Raw genomic sequence first — 18,146 nt, forward strand, 5'->3', positions numbered from 1 at the left:
CAGTCCATTTAAGTCGTGCTCTAGGATCTCTATATCATCTCCATTGATTATTGCTTTTCCTAGCTTTGCATCATCAGCAAACTGAATCATCAGCAAACTATTCTGAAAAATTTCCTCTGAATTAATCTTGTAAAAACCCTTCCATAATTTGTATGTCTCAATCATATCACCTCTTTTCTGCCTATCAACCAGTTTCTGTAATCCACAAATCTTCAACCTGGTCTCGTAAGATTCATTCCATAGACCTGCTACCATCTTGGTCACTCGTCTCTGGATATTCTCTACCTCCTCCTCATCACCAAGAAACCCTGGCACCCAGATCTGCATGCAGTAGTCAAGATGGGAGTCTTATCAATGCTCAATAAAGAGGAACAATAACCTGTGCTTGTCTCTGCTTGTCAAAGTATTCTTCAGTAACCAAGTGATCCGATGAACTGCTTTAGCCACCTTTGTTATGTGCCTCCTAAATTTTAACTCCATATCCAATAACACTCCCAAGTCTCTGGCCTCATCAATTTCCTGGAGTACAGTTCCTCCAATGTGGTATACAGCTGGTAATCTTTTCACCCCGAAATGTATAACCTTACACTTTGCCAGATTAAACTAACATCCATTCTCCTTTTCCCAGTCTTCCAATCTATCCAAATCATCCTGCAAAATTTTGACATCATTTGTATTAACTATTGTTCTACCCAACTTTGCATCATTGGCAAACAACTGAACAGTTTCCCTCAGATCCTTTCCTATATTTATTAATGAACAAATTAAACAGTTCCAGTCCAAGAACAGAACCCTGCAGCATGCCACTAATCTCACTCCTTCTTTTGGACTCTATTCCTGAATAAACTACTCTCTGATATCTCTCCATCAACTACCCTGCTATCCATCCCCATGTGCTGCAGTTTACTACTTAGAATTCTATGTGGTATCCTGTCAAAGGCCTTTACAAAGTCCAGCAGTATCACTGTAAACCCATTTTCTTTATCCATTTAAGTGTATTATAAAACATGAGCAAGTTACTGAAGCATGAGCTACTCTTCACAAAACCATGCTCCCCCCCCCCTCCCATACAGTATTCCATTTCCATCTTTCCATTCCTGTATTTTGCTCTTGACCAACTTCTCTAATACTTTGACAGCAACTCCTGATATGCTGATCAGCCAGTAATTTGCTACATCAGTCTTGGAACCTCATTTATGCAATGGAACTATTTTTCAGGTTGTCAGGTTGGTGCGGGAAATGTACAGAAATGTGAAGACAAGTGTTCAGACCTGTTTGGGACAGACAGAAAGTTTTCAAGTAACAGTTGGCTTGCATCAAGGGTCAGCATTAAGTCCGTTTCTGTTTAATATTGTGATGGAGGTGGTAACAGAGGAGGTGAGAGAAGATGCACCTTGGACAATGTTGTATGCAGATGACATCTTGCTGTGTGTAGATTCAAGAGAAGAAGCGGAAACTAAACTGGAAAGATGGAGAAAAGTACTGGAAGAGAGAGGTATGAGACTGAGCAGAAGTAAGACAGAGTATATGTGTTGTGGAGTGGGCAGTGGCCAGGAGACAGATCTGGAGCTGGAAGGAAATGTCATCAGGAAGGTGAGAGACTTTAGATACTTAGGTTCAACAGTGGAAGAAGATGGAGGAGCTTAGAAGGAAGTGGGATGCAGGATACAAGCGGGTTGGAGGAACTGGAGGGAGATGGCTGGAGTGTTATGCGATAAGAGGGTGCCGATCAATCTGAAAGGCAAAATTTATAGGACAGTAGTGAGGCCAGCTATGACATATGCTATAGAAACTGTGGCCCTGAGGAAAAATAACATCAGCAGGATGGAAGTAGCAGAGATGAGAATGCTTAGGTGGATGTGCAGTGTGACCAGAAAGGATCATCTGAGAAATGACTATGTCAGGGGGACAGTGAAAGTTATGAACTTAGGAGCGAAAATACAGGAGGCAAAGTTGAGATGGTTTGGTCATGTGATGAGGAGGGAGGACGAATATGTGGGAAGAAGGGTCATGCAGATGGATGTGCAAGGAAGGCAGAAGCGTGGGCGGCCAAAGAAGAGATGGAGGGAGCTGGTAGAAGAGGACTTGAAGATGAAGAACTTGGATGTGGTGACAGCCCAAGACAGGAAGGTGTGGAGGAGACTCATAACAAACAGTGACCCCACTTAAGTGGGAGAAGATGCAGAAGAAGAAGAAGAAGAAGTAGTCTTGGAACCTCCTTTATGCAATGGAACTATTTTTCCCTCTTTCCACCCTCCTCAGGACTGACCCAGAGCTGAGACCTAGATTAAACAATACAATCAAAGGCACTGACAATTTCCTCGCCTCTTCATGTAAACTCAAGCTCGTATACCATCCACTCCAACAGCTGTAGGCACCATTAAGGTTCTGTAATATGCTATGCACCTCCATTTAATTTATCAGTTCCCTTTGGCTCTCTTGTTTCTGCAATTTCACCACCTGGATGATATATTCTTGCAAGGTGTTAACTTAGTAAGTACTATTTCAACTAATTTAGTTACCTCTCTGCCATCAGCATTCATTAAAATCATTTTGCCATATACGTTCTTAGTTTTACTTGCAGCATATCAAAAGAACTGTTTGTGATTCTCTTTAACCTGCATTGCTAACTTCCTTTCATAATCTGCTTTTGCCTTTCTTACTGCACTAGTTACCCTTCTGGCCTGTGCCTTGTACTAGTCATGTGCCTGCAGGTCACTTTTCTCTTTAAATTCCCTTCACAATTGTGTGTGTGTGTGTTTTTATTTCAGCTCCAGCTTAATGATGATATTCATCCATTTAACTCCCACTTGATTTACTCTCCTGCCTCTAGGTATACAGTCTGCCATTACCTTCCTCAAACACTCCTTTACCACTTACCATGCTCTATTAACATCAGCCATTGCAGTTTTACATGTCATGGCACTGATCCAAGCAATCTCCCAAGTTTGTCATACTTACCAGTTCTGTCATTCCACATATACCCCCCCCCCTTAACTGATAATTCCACACATTTAACCACCTTCCAGGTCAAAACCTGGTCACTATATGTCACTATATGTGTAATATATATATATATATATATATATGACCAGTTAGTGGCAACATGGTCATATTTATTATAGCAAATATTCAGATGCAATCACCAGATCGGGCACTTTCAAACCCTTAGTATATTCCATCACATGCTGTCTCATGTAATTATTCCTTAATAACTGCATAAATTCTATTTCCTTCCTCCCATATGTCCTCTCCCATAGTTGAAATTGCATGTTATAATAACCATATTAATTTAAAAAAGGAAAACGCATCAAAAAATTCCTCTCCTCCTTACCCATACATGGCACTGCCATGCCGTAGATCCTGGTACCAGGCTTATATATAATAATAATAATAATAATGCGCCATCTAATCTCATGCTCTCAATATGGTTCTGCACTATAGCAAGCACCTCCACTTTGTCTACCTCTATTCTGCTGTCAATCCGTTTCACATCTGGCATTTCATTATGTCTGCATGGATAATACACTCTTGCATTATTTCTGCACAGATGGCACACTCTTGCGAAATTGTTACTCAGTATCTCAACTATTTCATTTTCTTCTGTTACGTCCATGTCAGCTCTTGTTAAAGTCATCCTTCCATTTTCATTCTTCCTTTTACTTGTTACATGACAAAAGACCTCTTTGGGATTTCTTCTTCTTCTAATTATTATTATTATTAATATTATTACCATTATCTTCAGTCCTTCTTGAAGTTAAACATTAATTGTGAGCAGTCCCTCTGTCATAGACACAATGCATACCACCCTAACTTGAAAAGGATGAAGAGATGCTGGTAATGATCCAGAGTCAATGTGCTATGGGTGGTCTCTGGAATGTTGAATATAAAAGAAAGGTTGAGAAGATGCAATTTACAGAGTTCAGGGTATAATAACAGGATGAGATATATGATAGAGATATATAAGTTGGTAGTAGGGTCTTATCAGATTAATGTTGAAGAGGTATTTCATAGAATGGAGGGAGGTGGAGAGAGAACAAGTGGTCATTCCCAGTATCTCTTCATCCTTTTGAAAACCAGGTGACGAAATCTATGCATATAATAATAATATAAGACTTTATATTATTATTATCATCAACAGACCTTCATGGAGTCAAGAGGCTCATCGTTGGAGGGCACCTCTCTGACATGCACAGTTTATCATACCTCAACAGGAATTCACTGTTCTTGCCCTCACCACAATCTCAGACAATGCATTCCAATCACCCACCACTCTCTCTCTCTGCAAAAAATCTATCCCCCTTGCTCACACCCACCTTACACAGCTTCCAGGGTTGGCCTCACATTCTTCTCCCTGTCTACAAATATTCTGTGAAAAATCCATGTTAATCTGGTAATTACCCCTTACCAACTTATACATCTCGATCATGTCTACCTTCTACCCACTAGGCTCAGTAATTTGCATTCTCTCAATCTCTCCTCATATTCCACATTACAGAGACCAGAAACTAACTTCGCAATCATCTCTGGACACCCCCTCCAACATCCCATTATCCTTTTGAAAACTTGGCTACTAAATCTGCACACAGGAATCCATATGCAGCCTGATCAAAGCCTTGCACAATGGAATCAAAACAGTCTTACTTCTACACGTCAATGTTCTTTACATCATTCCCATAATCCACTGTGTTGTCCTCACAACACAGTGGATAACACATAATCCACTGTGTTGTCCTCACAATTTTAACAAAATCTCCACAAAATTTCAAGTCTCTATCCACCACAACCTCCAAATCCTTCATCTCCTCCACCTTCTCCAAAATATCCCAACCAATCCTATACTCTACATCCCATCTTTGCTTCCCAAATTTTAAAACACATTTTACAACATTAAACCGAATTCTCACACTTGCCTATTCAAACAGTCTATTTAAGTCCTCTTGCAAAGCTACATCTACTCTACTTCTCATAAATCTCATTACTTCAACAAGTCAGTCCTCTTCATCAATGCCAGAATTCACTGTGCTGGCTTCACAATATTAGCAATGTGCCTTCTAAATTTTATATCTCTATCCACCATCACCACAAATCTCTTATTTCCCCAAGCTCGTACAATATATCCCCATTAAGTGTATAAGTCTACACAGTGGCGCACTCAGGATTTAATCCTGGGGGGTGGAGCAAGCACTCAAGATTTAATCTTCGGGGGGGGGGGGGTTTGAGTAGACGATTTGAGAATTGACACTACGCATTGCATACGACTGACTTTGAATCTGCTGTGATAGCCAATACATGAAACCCATGATCTCCTCTGTCCTGACTCAGGCAAATGAAGTAGCGCTCAGTCCGCTCAAGCACTACCTCATTTGCCTTGCTTTCACAGCGACCGTGATTCCCGAGAGCTATAGGGTATTCCCACCTTTTGTGACCACTAATTCATATGTAGTATAGAAATAGAAGACACGACACAACATAAATAAAAATTAATTTTAATTAAGAAAAGATTTCCTAATTAAAATTGATTCCCTAATTAAAAAAACACTAGAAAATTTTTCCAAAAAAGATTTTTGGAAAAATTTTCTAGTGTTTTTTTTCCTTTTTTTTTTTTTGGAGGGGGGGGGGAAGCCCCCCCCCCCCGAAAAAAAAAAGAAAGGAAAAATTAACTTATAACATTTGGCTACTAACAAATAATTACCTAGATCAATATATGATGCATGGAACTTGGAATTTGAGAGTACTGGATGTGATGATAGTGTCAGACAATTTATCAAAAGCCATGGTAGCCTACATTGCCTCCATTTAGGGACAGTGATATGCAGCTTTGACATGTAGCACAGTACAAGGTTATAAGTTGATGAGGCTAGGAATTATTGTGGACAGGAAGTTGAAGTTTAGAATGCATATTACATAAGTGGTCAAATTAATCGTTTAGATGTGTTAGAAGCATTTATCATAGCCACATCTGGATTATGTGCACGTATCTAATCCCTGGATTCCTTTGCAATGAGGATGTAATGGAGAGGATCCAGATATGAGTGACCGAGATAGTGACAGGGACATGAAATTATTATTATATTATTATTATTATGATTCAGGCCTTCATGGATTCACAAGACTCATCATGGGAGGCCCATCCTAAAAATGACAAAATTTATTATACTACTCCTTGAACTCATACCGTTCGTTCGTTCTCTCACAACTCAATCAGGCTGTGCATTCCACAGTTCAACCACCCTCCATGCAAAGAAACCATTCATTACCCTCTTATTCACAACATTTTGTAACTTCCAGGGATAGCCCTTGTCCTGACTCCTTCCCCCCCTGTTCCACCAAAATGAACAAACTTCCTAGTGTCAACCATGTAACTACCTCTCAACAAGTTAAAAGTCTCAATCATATCACCTCTCCTTCTTCTATCTACCAAACTCTACAGTCCACATTTCCTCAGCCTATCTTCATAGCTTACATTGTACAGTACTGATACCATCTTTGTTATCTGCCTCTGCACTCTTTCTGCAGTTAATTTATCCCCTTCAAATCCTCAAGAGGATAGATTGAAGAGTTCTAAGTTACAAAGTGTATTATATAAGCATAAAAGAGTGGTTATGATAGAAACATACTCTTCTAAAGGAGTTTTATAAGATTAATGCTGAATAAATTTTTCAATGCATGATAAGATAGGAGAGAACAAAGAATCATCCCCTCGAAGAGTGGCAAGAGCATGTGGACAGATTTTCTCTTTGAAAGTGTTGAATGAGTTAGTGAATGGGCTGCACTTCATTAGTGATGGAGTTCGTGGAGAAGTATGATAGGCATTATGTGGATATCCTCCCTCAAAGAGTCTTGAGGCTTCGTGGAGATGACCAAGTAATAGTAATAATACATAATAATAATAGATAAAAAAAATTTACATCTGTGATCATCTTTATGGCAAATTGGAATTGACAGACCATGCTCTGGATACTCCTTCACATAGGATCAGATGGAGGAAAAATCTCTATTACACAGAACTTATTATAACTATGAATCTCTCTCTCCTAACCTCAACAAGTATGGTTGCATTTATTTATCAAAGATCTGAGAGCCTATCATTTTAAGACCTGATAGTCTGACATCTCTAAATTAACTCTGTAGTTATCCAACCTATAGAGGGAATCATGTAAGGGCATTAGTTTTGTTGGAATTTAATATACTTTAGTGCTGTGTGCTTATCATAGTTATAATTTTCAACTATGGTCGCATTGATTGGAGTGAGGAGAGGACACACAGGAGGAAGGAACTGGATTTTATGCGGTTATTAAGGGATAACTATCTGCGACAGCATGTAATGGAAAATACTAGGGGTCAGGGAGTGCTTGACCTAGTAATTACATCTGAGGATTTGGCTGTAACAAATATGACCACATTGCCACCAGTCGGTGAGAGTGATCATAGGGTCTTAACTTGGGAGGTGGCTAAAGGTGTAGAATTTTCAATTAAGACAGGGTACATGTGGAATTATTGGGCTGGAAAGTATGACAAGCTTATTAGTTTCATTGGCTCAGTGCCATGGCATGTACAACTGCAAGGACTAGAAGTTGATAGTGCATGGGAGGTAGTTAAGAAGTGCTTGCATGAAGCAATGGCTGACTGTATACCTAGAGTCCGAATAATAAATCAAGTAGGGGTTAAATGGATGAATAACACCATTAAGCTTGAGTTGCAAAAAAAGAAACAACTATGGAGGGAATTTAAGGAGAAGGGTGACCGGCAGGCACATGAACGGTATAAAGCGCAGGCCAGAAGGGTGACAAGTGTGGTAAGAAAAGCAAAAAAGGATTACGAAAGAACATTGGCCATGTAGGCTAAAGAGAATCCTAAACAGTTTTTTAGATATGTAGCAAGTAAAAGGAAAAATGTACATGGCAGATTGATTTTAAAGAATGCCGATGGTAGGGAGGTAACTGAATCAGTTGAGATAGTTGAGTTACTGAGTGAGCACTTTGCAAAAGTATATCATCCAGGTGGTGACATTGCAGAAATGAATAAACCAGTAGATTATACGGGAATTGTGGTTAATGAAGTGGAGGTGAGTAGTCTATTTCATAACTCAATGTCAATACATCTGTGGGATTGGATGGTATACCAGCTCGTGTTGTACGAGAAGCAGCTAAAGAATTGTCAGTACCCTTGACCATTTTGTTTAATTTGAGTCTCGGGTCTGGGTTAGTCCCGAGCGGGTGGAAAGAGGGGAAAATAGTTCCACTGCATAAAGGAGGTTCCAAGACTGCTGTTGTAAATTACCGACCGATTAGCATATCAGGAATCATTGTCAAGGTCTTAGAGAAATTAGTCAAGAAAAGAATACAGGATTTTATAGATAAAAATGGGATATTGTATGGGGGACAACATGGTTTTGTGAAGGGTAGATCATGCCTCAGTAACTTGCTCACGTTTTATAACACAGTGACGGTTGAACTGGATAGGGGTAATGGGTTTACAGCGATACTACTGGACCTTGCCAAGGCCTTTGATAGGATACTACATGGAACCCTAATCAGTAAACTGGAGCAGATGGGTATAGATATAGGGTTGGTGAGATGGATAAGAGGGTGGTTGAAGGAGAGATATCAAAGAGTGGTTTATTCAGGAGTGGAGTCTAAAAGACGTCTTGTGACTAGTGGAGTGCCACAGGGCTCTGTTCTTGGACCACTGCTTTTCAATTTGTTCATCAATGATATTGGAAAGGATCTGAGAGGAAGTGTTCACTTGTTTGCTGATGATGCAAAGTTGGGTAGAGCAATTGTGAGTGCACAGGATGTCAAAATTTTACAGGATGATTTGGATAGTTTGGAGGACTGGGCTAGGAAAAGTGGATGTCAATTTAATGTGGCAAAGTGTAAGGTTATGCACTTTGGGGTGAAAAGAATAGCAGCAGTATATCGCATTGGTGGAACCATACTCCAGGAGATTGATGAGGCCATGGATTTGGGAGTGTTGGTGGATAGGGAGTTGAAGTTTAGGGGGCACATTGCAAAAGTAACTAAAACAGCTCACCAAATCACTTGGCTTCTGAAAAATACCTTAACATGCAGAGCCGAACAAGTTGTTGTTCCTCTGTATCGAGCCTTGATAAGACCCCATCTGGACTTCTGTGCCCAGCTATTGGCACCAGGGTTTCTTCGTGATGGGGAGGAAGTGGAGAGGGTCCAGAGACGAGTGACCAAGATGATAGCAGGTCTGTGGAATGAACCTTATGAGAATAGGTTGAAGATTTGTGGGTTGCAGAAATTGGACAATAGGCGAAGGAGGGGTGATATGATTGAGACATTCAAATTACTGAAGGGTTTTTATAAGATTGATCCAGAAGATATTTTTGAAAATATGACTACTGGTGGGAGGACTAGGGGCCATGCATGGAAGCTGGGCAAGAGCGTGGTTGACAAGGGTGTTAGATATAGGTTCTTTACTTGGAGAGTGGTAAATGAGTGGAATAAGCTTCCAGAGTCTGTTGTGGGTGCTACGACCGTGAATGAGTTTAAGGTTGAATAGTTGTTCTTGACATGATGTTAGGGCTTCCCTCGATGAGTCTGTCGACTCCTTGGAGTTTCCCGGAACAATAATAATAATAATAATAATAATTGTGCCCCGATGATCATATAGTGAGTTTTATATTAGTGAGTTTCATAAATATATATTTTTCCTCTTTTGGTGTTATTTATACTATAAAACATTATTATGAATCATCAGTGACACCTAAGTCTTCCTATATGTAATAATAATACTTGTTGAAAAATTGATTCTATAAAATTTATGTGGTACAAACAACTAGTTATGTTACATCTTAATTTCTTTTTAAAAAAAAAAACAACAGATATAATGGGTACACAGCATGAGAAAGGTGGATGCTCCAAGAGGATGTTAGAGCATGTGTAGACAGGAAAGGAATCGGAAGACCTGGGATCAAAAGGAAACAGTTTGAATTGAAGAGGGTTCTAAAATGAATAAGCAGAAAGGGAAATGTCCCCATTTGAGCATGTAGAGATCACATCAAATGAGTGGTATCAGTGGGACTAGCTGTAGATCCAGGAATGAGCTGCTGTCTTTGTATACAAATGCTAGAAGTGTAAGAAACAAGGCAGATTAAATGGTTGCACTAATTGAGTCTGTTCACCCAAAAATTGTTGGAATAAGTGAGACATGGTTAGATGAGAACAACATCCTGACAGGAATAGAAATGGAAGGGTATGATGTGTTTCGTGAGGATAGAAGGGGTAAAAAGGGAGGGGGGGGAGTGCTATTGATCATAGAGAAAGAGTTATGTCCATACAAAATAAGAGATGCAAGAGGAAAATAGTGCCAGTGGTTTTGAGGCAGTATGGTGTGAGATAGAGGTGAATGGAATGAAATACTTGGTTGGATGTTGTTATAGACCAGGGAATGTGGATGGTAGTGACTATGAAATGTATAATCAAATTATACAAGAAAATAAGAAAAGATTGATCATTATGGGCGATTTTAATCATGGCAATATAAATGGAATGATTCTGGAATAAAGAAAACGATTTTCTTGAGTTTTTGAGGGATAACTACCTCCGACAGTATGTAACAGAGGATACACGAGGATCGAAGGTCTTGGATTTGGTCATCTCATCAGAGGATGTAATTATAAATGAGGTGTCAAATCACCTACCAATTGGTGAGAGTGACCATGAGGTGATTACCTCGGTGCTTGCCGGCAGTGTGAGGAGCTCTGTAAGAAAAGGGTACATGTGGAACTAAAAGGGGGGGGGGGGTGATTATGAAGAGCTCAGGATACAGCTTGCATGTATAGTATGGAATGAGGAGTTGGTTGAAAAGGAGATCAATGCAGCTTGGGGGATTTTCAAAAACTATCTAGTAGATGCAATGTCTAAATGTGTTCCAAGGGTGAGAAGATAAGTAGGTGTGAAATGAATGATTTGAGCGATTAAGCATGTGATTGTGATACAGAGAAAAAGGCATTATGGAGCAGCATAAGAGAAGTGGAAATAAATAATTCCATGAGGACTACAAACACCAGGGAATGCAGGTGAGGGCAGCTAAAGAGAGGTATGAACAGCAATTAGCAAATGAAGCCAAAAAGAATCCTAAGGAGTTCTTTCAATATGTAGCTAGCAAATCAAAGAATGAATTTGGAAGGATGACATTGATTAGAGAAAATGGTATAAAGAGAGCTGTTGCTGAAGGTGTGGTGGAGATACTTAATGAGCAGTTCATAAAGGTCTTTCAATCTTGTGAATGTGACTTCATGGAGAGATTGGGAGCAGTTGATGAAGGGGAGGAGAGACTGACTGTAAGTGAACAAGAGTTGTATGGGGGAGTTGAGCAAACTAGTTGTAAATAAGGTTGTGGAAATTGATATTATATCACTGTTTATTCTAAAGGAATGTGCCAGGGAGTTGACGCTGGCCTTGACATATTTTTAATATGAGTCTTGCACTGGGTCAAGTTCCTAAGGAGTGGAAGGAGGGCAAGATTGTGCCACATAAAGAAGGTGATAGAACTCAAGCATCAAACTATAGGCCTATCTCTGTGTCAGGTGTTGTAGTTAAGTTGTTGGAGAAGCTTGTGAGAACTAGGATCCAGAATTGGGTTGACAACAATGGTATTATCTTTGATGGACAGCATGGATTTGCTAACGCGAGGTCATGTTTTAGTAATCTACTAACTTATTACAATAAGATGACTGCTTCCATGGACATAGGAGAAGGATTCACAGTAATATACCTAGATTTCACAAAAGCTTTTGATAGATTACTGCATGATAAGTTATAATCAATCTAGAGTGGTTGGGTTTGGATATTAGATCGGTGTATTGGGTTGGAGACTGGCTATCTGATAGGTATCAAGTTCTGTATGGGGGAGCGATATCCAGGAAAAAGAAAATTACTAGTAGTGTGCATGAGGAGTCTGTTTTAGAGCCATTGCGCTTTAACTTGTGTATTAATACAAGTAATTGAATGAGGAAGGGCGTATGCATCTGGAGAGATTGCTGTTCTGAACGAGTCAGTGTTTCCCAGTGTGGATGGTAGCAGGTGTGGCCTCTTGTGGGAATGGGTACTTGGGAGAAGGGGGATGACATCAGGTAATTCTGAGCCCAGTGGAGTCTAGAGGGTATAATGCTGGGTATAGAAACAATGGTATTTTTATTTATACTAATGCCAGACGTAATCGGAATAAGGGAGAGGAATTGGTGGCACTGATAGCATCAGCCTGGCCAAAGATTATCGGGATCAAATAGATGTGGTTGACAGAAGAGGATATAATAACAGGAATAGAAGTTGCTGGGTACAGCATTTTTTGGCAGGATAGGAAGGGAAAGCATGGTAGTGGAGTACTGCTTATGATAAATGATGACCTATGTCCTCTAAGAGTGGAGGCTTTGGAAGGCTGTGACACTAATGATATTGAAAGCATATGGTGTGAGGTGGAGGTTGGCAAGACAGGGTATTTAGTGGGGTGTTGCTACAAGACCAAGGAGCACAGAGGGTGGGGACCAGGAGATGTTGAGACAGTTGAGCGTGGCAAGTGCAAGAAGAACGATTGTTATGGGAGATTTTAACTACAGCAATATAGATTGGGGAAAGGAAGATGCATATAGCAATAAGGGAATGGAATTTCTAGAATTCTTGAGGGACAAATGTCTTAGGCAACATGTAACAGAGGGAACAAGAGGTTCAAGAGTTTTGGATTTGGTTATAGCATCAGAAAAGTCGATAATAACTGAGATGACATCTCTCCCACCAGTTGGAGAGAATGACCATATGGTTTTGACTTGGAAAATGAATAGACATGCAGGAGTATCAAAGAGACGGGAAAGTATGTGGAATTATAAGGTAGGTGATTATAATAGTCTTAGACGTCAACTTTTCATGGAAGGAGGAATTGGAAGGCCAGAATATCATTAATGCTTGGGAAATTGTGAAGGAATATTTGTTAGCAGCAATGGTAAGCTGTATTCCGTTAGTGAAGAAGAGGACACAATTTGGTGTAAAATGGATGACAAACAATTTTAAACAGGAACTGCATGCGAAAAAGAGACTATGAAAGAGATATAAGGAGACAGGTGAAGAGAAGATGCATGAAGAATATAAGACACAGGCCAGGAACGTGACTAGTATGGTAAGGAAGGCAAAACTGGAATATGAGAAAAGATTGGCCCTTAGATCCAAGGAAAATCCTTGGATTTGGAAGAATTTTTAGCTATTTGGCCAGTAGGAGTAGAAATGACTGTGGAAGATTGACATTGTGGGATAAAAATGGGAATAGAGTGACTGATGCAGAGGACATAGTGGAATTGTTCAATGAACGCTTTATTGGTGTATTTCATCCTGGAGGAGTCAATTTAGAGACTCCTCCAGGATGATAGGAATATTTGTTAGCAGCAATGGTAAGCTGTATTAGGGCAGGTTCCAGGTTTAGAGGTTCAGGAGGAGAGTGCGTTCTAAATACTGAGTGCTCTGGATGTCAGTAAAGCTGTGGGACTGGATGGTATTTCACCACGAGTTTTGAGAGAATGTGCTAGGGAACCGACATGACCCGGCTTTTCAATGAAAGTCTGGCTGCAGGAAAGGTGCCCATGGAATGGAAGGATGGTAAGATAGTGCCATTGCATAAGGGTGGTAACAGACTAGAAGTGTCTAATTATAGGCCAGTTTGTGTGTCATCAGTAGTTGTTAAGATCTTGAAGAAATTAGTTAGGACCGTATGCAGTATTGGGCAGATGAGAGTAATGTTATCTCTGAGAGTCAACATGGATTTGTGAAGAGGTGCTCTTGTGTATGCAATATGCTAGCCTTTTATGATAAAGTTACAAGAGCATCAGATGAGGGAAAGGCATATTCTGCCATTTTCCTAGATTTAGCAAAGGCATTTGACAGGGTGGCACATGATAAGCTGATATTCATGTTGCAGCACATGGGTCTGGATATCAGATTGGTCAACTGGATTCAGGATTGGCTGTCCGATAGGTATCAGTGAGTTGTGCATGTGGAGCAAGAGGCAGAAGGTTACAGGTGGGGTTTCACAGGACTCAGTACTGGGACCAATATTTCTTAACCTTTATATCAATGACATTGTCCATGGATTGCAAGAGGATATTCAGTTGTTTGCGGATGATGCAAAGCTGGGAAGGGTTATTAGTAATATTGAAGATGTGGTAGCCCTGCAAGAGAATTTGAATAAGCTAAATAGATGGGCAAATGAATGGGGGTTTCAGTTTAATGCAGCAAAATGTAAGGTCTTCAGGTTTGGGACACATCAATGGGACGCTGCATACTCTATTGGAGGAGTTAAACTGGAGGAAGTAGGAGAGACAAGTGATCTGGGTTTGATGATTGATAGAAACCTGAAATTTAGGGGACATATTGCAAAGATAGTGAAAGTAACGCAGAGGATTACTGCAATAATGAGAAGGACACTGACTTACAGTGATAAAATGGTTATCATTCTGTTGTATATGACTCTGATCAGACCACACTTAGGCTATTGTTCTCAGATCTGGTCCCCAGGATTTGAAGGGGATAAATTAACTGTGGAAAGGGTACAAATGCGGATAACAAAGATGGTGTCAGGATTGCACAATGTTAGTTATGAGGATCGGCTTTGGGAGTGTGGACTGCAGAGTTTGGTGGATAGAAGGAGATCTGATATGATTGAGACTTTTAAACTGTTGAGTGGTGGTTACAGGGTTGACACTGGGGAGTTCTTTCACTTTGCTGAACAGCAGGAAGGAGTCAATCCCTGGAAGGGGCCATCCCTGGAAGTTGCAAAAGGAAACTGTGAGAAAGAAGGTGAGGAGTGGTTTCTTTGCATGGAGAGTGGTTGAGCCATGGAATGCATTGCCTGATAGAGTGGTGAGAGTGAGAACGGTAAATGTGTTTAAGGAGTGGTAGATAGACTTTGTGTTTCCTAGGAGGGACCTCCCTCGATGAATCTTGATAGACTTTTTTTCTTAGAAGGGACCTCCCACGATGAGTCTTTTGACTCCATGGGGTCCTGAATAATAATAATCCCATGAAAATATTTTTCTTTATTTGGAATTTCAGGTTAGGACTATTCTTAATACATCTTACTTGTAATTAATGGTTGCTTTATAATAACAGTTTCATATCAACAGTTATTATTTTTTGTTAATAATAAAATCAATGATCATGTTCTTGTTATAATATTTTCATTACTCCTAAATCATTAACAGAGATATGACTGTTTTATAGAATAGAATGGTATATACAGCAGAAACATCTTGTCTGCGTTATTTTTTGGATCTTCTTCTGGAAAAGCATCGACCTGTACTTCTTGTAGGAAATTCTGGTTGTGGAAAAACTCTAATGATGAAAGAAAAATTGAGAAGTATGGGAGAAAGTTTCATGATTACAGAAATTAATTTTAATCACTATACATCATCAAGCACCCTACAAAAGGCACTGGAAAAAGTACTAGAAAAAAAAGCTGGTAAAACCTATGGCCCCCCTGGAAATAAGCATCTCATATATTTTTTGGATGACCTTAATATGTCAAAGGTAAGTGTAGAAAGTTCTCAAACCAGTAATATAATTTATGTCTTTTTATGCTAAAAACATGATCAATGTTGTTTAAAAAATTTATGGTTTGCTTTTAAGGAAAATGAAATACAATCTAGAATTTTTTAGAGTATTGTATTAGTAACATGAAATGCATTTGCATTTATGAACTTGAGTTTAAGTTTTTTCATTTCACTGGAAAAGTTTTTATTTAAGTTTAAAATTCAGTGATTACTTTTTCTTTTTTCTTTATATATATATATATGTATATATATATACCTCATAACGAATATTAATATATATATATATATTAATATTCATTGTGAGGTTTAATGGAATGAATACCTCACATATAAATAATTAAACACTAGTTTAAGCAATCCTATATTTCATTTCAGAAATGAAATATAGGATCATTGACTGAGACGTTGTCAGAGAAACAATATTACAATTGCAAACTCACACACAAATGCACAAAACAATAAGTGGAAAAATTAGACTAAAAACGTAAAGTTCTTTTAGAGGCCCATTCTATGGGTGCTGCTGGCTAGTCTTAGCTGCTAAGTGGAAGGCCTAAGAGTAAAGTTTCCCAAATCTTGAGAAGTTTAATACAACCATATTTACTAAACTTTTTTTCCCAATCTAGTACTCATTCTAAAAAAAGTCTTTTAAATTTGTTGTGGTAAAGCATAGTAGTTTTCTTCTATTTATGCAAAGTATCCAAGACATGGGCAACTAGACCTAACTAACCATACTTATGGCAACAGATATATTTCTTATGTTCTTCTAGGCAAATGTTAGCAGATCTCTTAGTTTGACCATAATATGGCATTGCAAGAACAAGGCACTTTGTAAACACATTGAACAGAGAGAGAGATAATGAGAGATGGTAAAGGATCCTTGTGGGAGATCAGATGAGGTCAGTCAGCTTCTGATGAGGTTTGAATGATATAAGGAACAAATATATGTGAAAGGGGTGTGAGGAGATGGAAGTAACAATTAATTTGTTGATTTTTGTTTTTGGCATTGTAACCATTGAACTAGAAGGCCTGGTGAATAAAGGAGAGTTCAGCCTGGATAGGACAGATATTGGAAGCTCTATTTAGAAAAGGCTCTTGATAACATCATATTGTCGAGGGAGTGGGGCTGGGATGATGGGAAAGTTTTTGTATGTATCTACTTCTGTCCATGGGTTTTCTATAAACTGAGAAAGAAATCGTGCTGGGATTAGAGCACCTAGAAAAAGCTGGCTATTATTATTATTTTACTTTATATAGTGAACTGGATTCTGGGGTGCTGTCTATTGAGATGGAGAAGGAAAAAGTTTAATGTGTGTGAACCAAATGTATAAATAGAGAACACATCATCAATGTATCTTAGCCAGATAGGTTTGAGAATAGCATTAACAAGAGTATGCTTTTTAAATTAAAATGCTCTATATAATAATTTGTGGAAGAGAGAGAAGACAGGAGAGAGCCAATAACTGTGCCCTCAGTTAGTTTATAAATAGTATTTTTTTCCAAGTTAATTAGCCAGATTGAATAGTAAAACTAAAAAGATCAATGATATTGGGGGTGGGGGACATTTTTTAGTAAATTTAAAGCATCAGAAAGAGGAAAAAGAGAGGTGATATCAAAATTTACCATTATTATTTAAAGCTAAATTTTTGATTAAAGATTTAAAATAAGTGAAATTTTTATATATGATACAGAATTACCAGTAAGTGGGGTTAAAGATTTAGCAGTCTAAGCTCTAAGGAATCAGTCTGAGTTCCTCGCTTATTGGAGGTCTGAAGTTGGTTGAACAAAGTTCCGTATTTGGTTTCTAAAGAAAGGTTTATAGAATATATAAAAAATAAATGAAAGGTACAAAAAATGTATATATAATTTATAAAAAGAGAAAAAAAAATCTCTTATCCTCCCATGGTATAAAATATACCAGGGTTTCCCAAACTTTTCCGACAACGGAACACTTCATAAATCCTGAAATTTTTAAGGGAGGAACCCCTTGGTTATTTTGTAATGTATTAATTAATAACAAATTGTTAATTTAGCTGATTTTATTATTAATTAATAATTGAGCATTAATTAATGATTACTAATTAATTAAACATAAACATCATTAAATTAATTTGTGCTGATTACTTTTAAAAAATGATGGCACTATGGTTTCGAAACTTTCACCCTACAATACGAACTTGCGAAGAAAGTATTCAGTATTACTAGATTTGAAAACCAGATACAGACTACCTTGATCTTCAATTTTAGTGGAAAAATTTTCTTTATACTTCCTTGCTGATTGGTCACTAACAATTGCAAAACAAATGTTATTTCTTTCAGTTTTGAGAACAGAGGACACACTGCCCATTGTTGTAATTGGTCATAAACAGCAGTATTCCCTTTCCCAAATGTTGAAAGGTACTTACTACCTTGATCTTCAATTTCAGTGGAAAAATTTTCTTTATACTTCCTTGCTGATTATTTACTAACATTTGCAACATGGATGTTATTTCATTCAGTTTTAAGAACAGAGGATACATACTCTGCCCATTGTTGTAATGGGCTGCCAGGTAATTTTTATGATCAGCCATAAACAGTGGTATTC

The 18,146-nt window shown here is 38.5% G+C and overlaps 1 protein-coding gene across 1 annotated transcript in view; it reads left to right on the forward strand.

The window, feature by feature from the left end:
• Dhc93AB (Dynein heavy chain at 93AB) overlaps positions 1–18,146 on the forward strand; it is a 1,274,973-nt gene that overhangs the window by 736,332 nt on the left and 520,495 nt on the right. The window contains exon 35 of the mRNA XM_090403805.1: positions 15,237–15,542. Coding sequence (XP_090259931.1) covers positions 15,237–15,542 — 306 coding nt within the window. The remainder of the gene's footprint in view (positions 1–15,236; positions 15,543–18,146) is intronic.

The sequence above is a fragment of the Typopeltis vanoorti genome, chromosome 1 (genome assembly GCF_054136105.1).
Source record: "Typopeltis vanoorti isolate ZY-2024b chromosome 1, IOZ_Tvanoo_1.0, whole genome shotgun sequence".
Taxonomy (NCBI): Eukaryota; Metazoa; Arthropoda; class Arachnida; order Uropygi; family Thelyphonidae; genus Typopeltis; species Typopeltis vanoorti.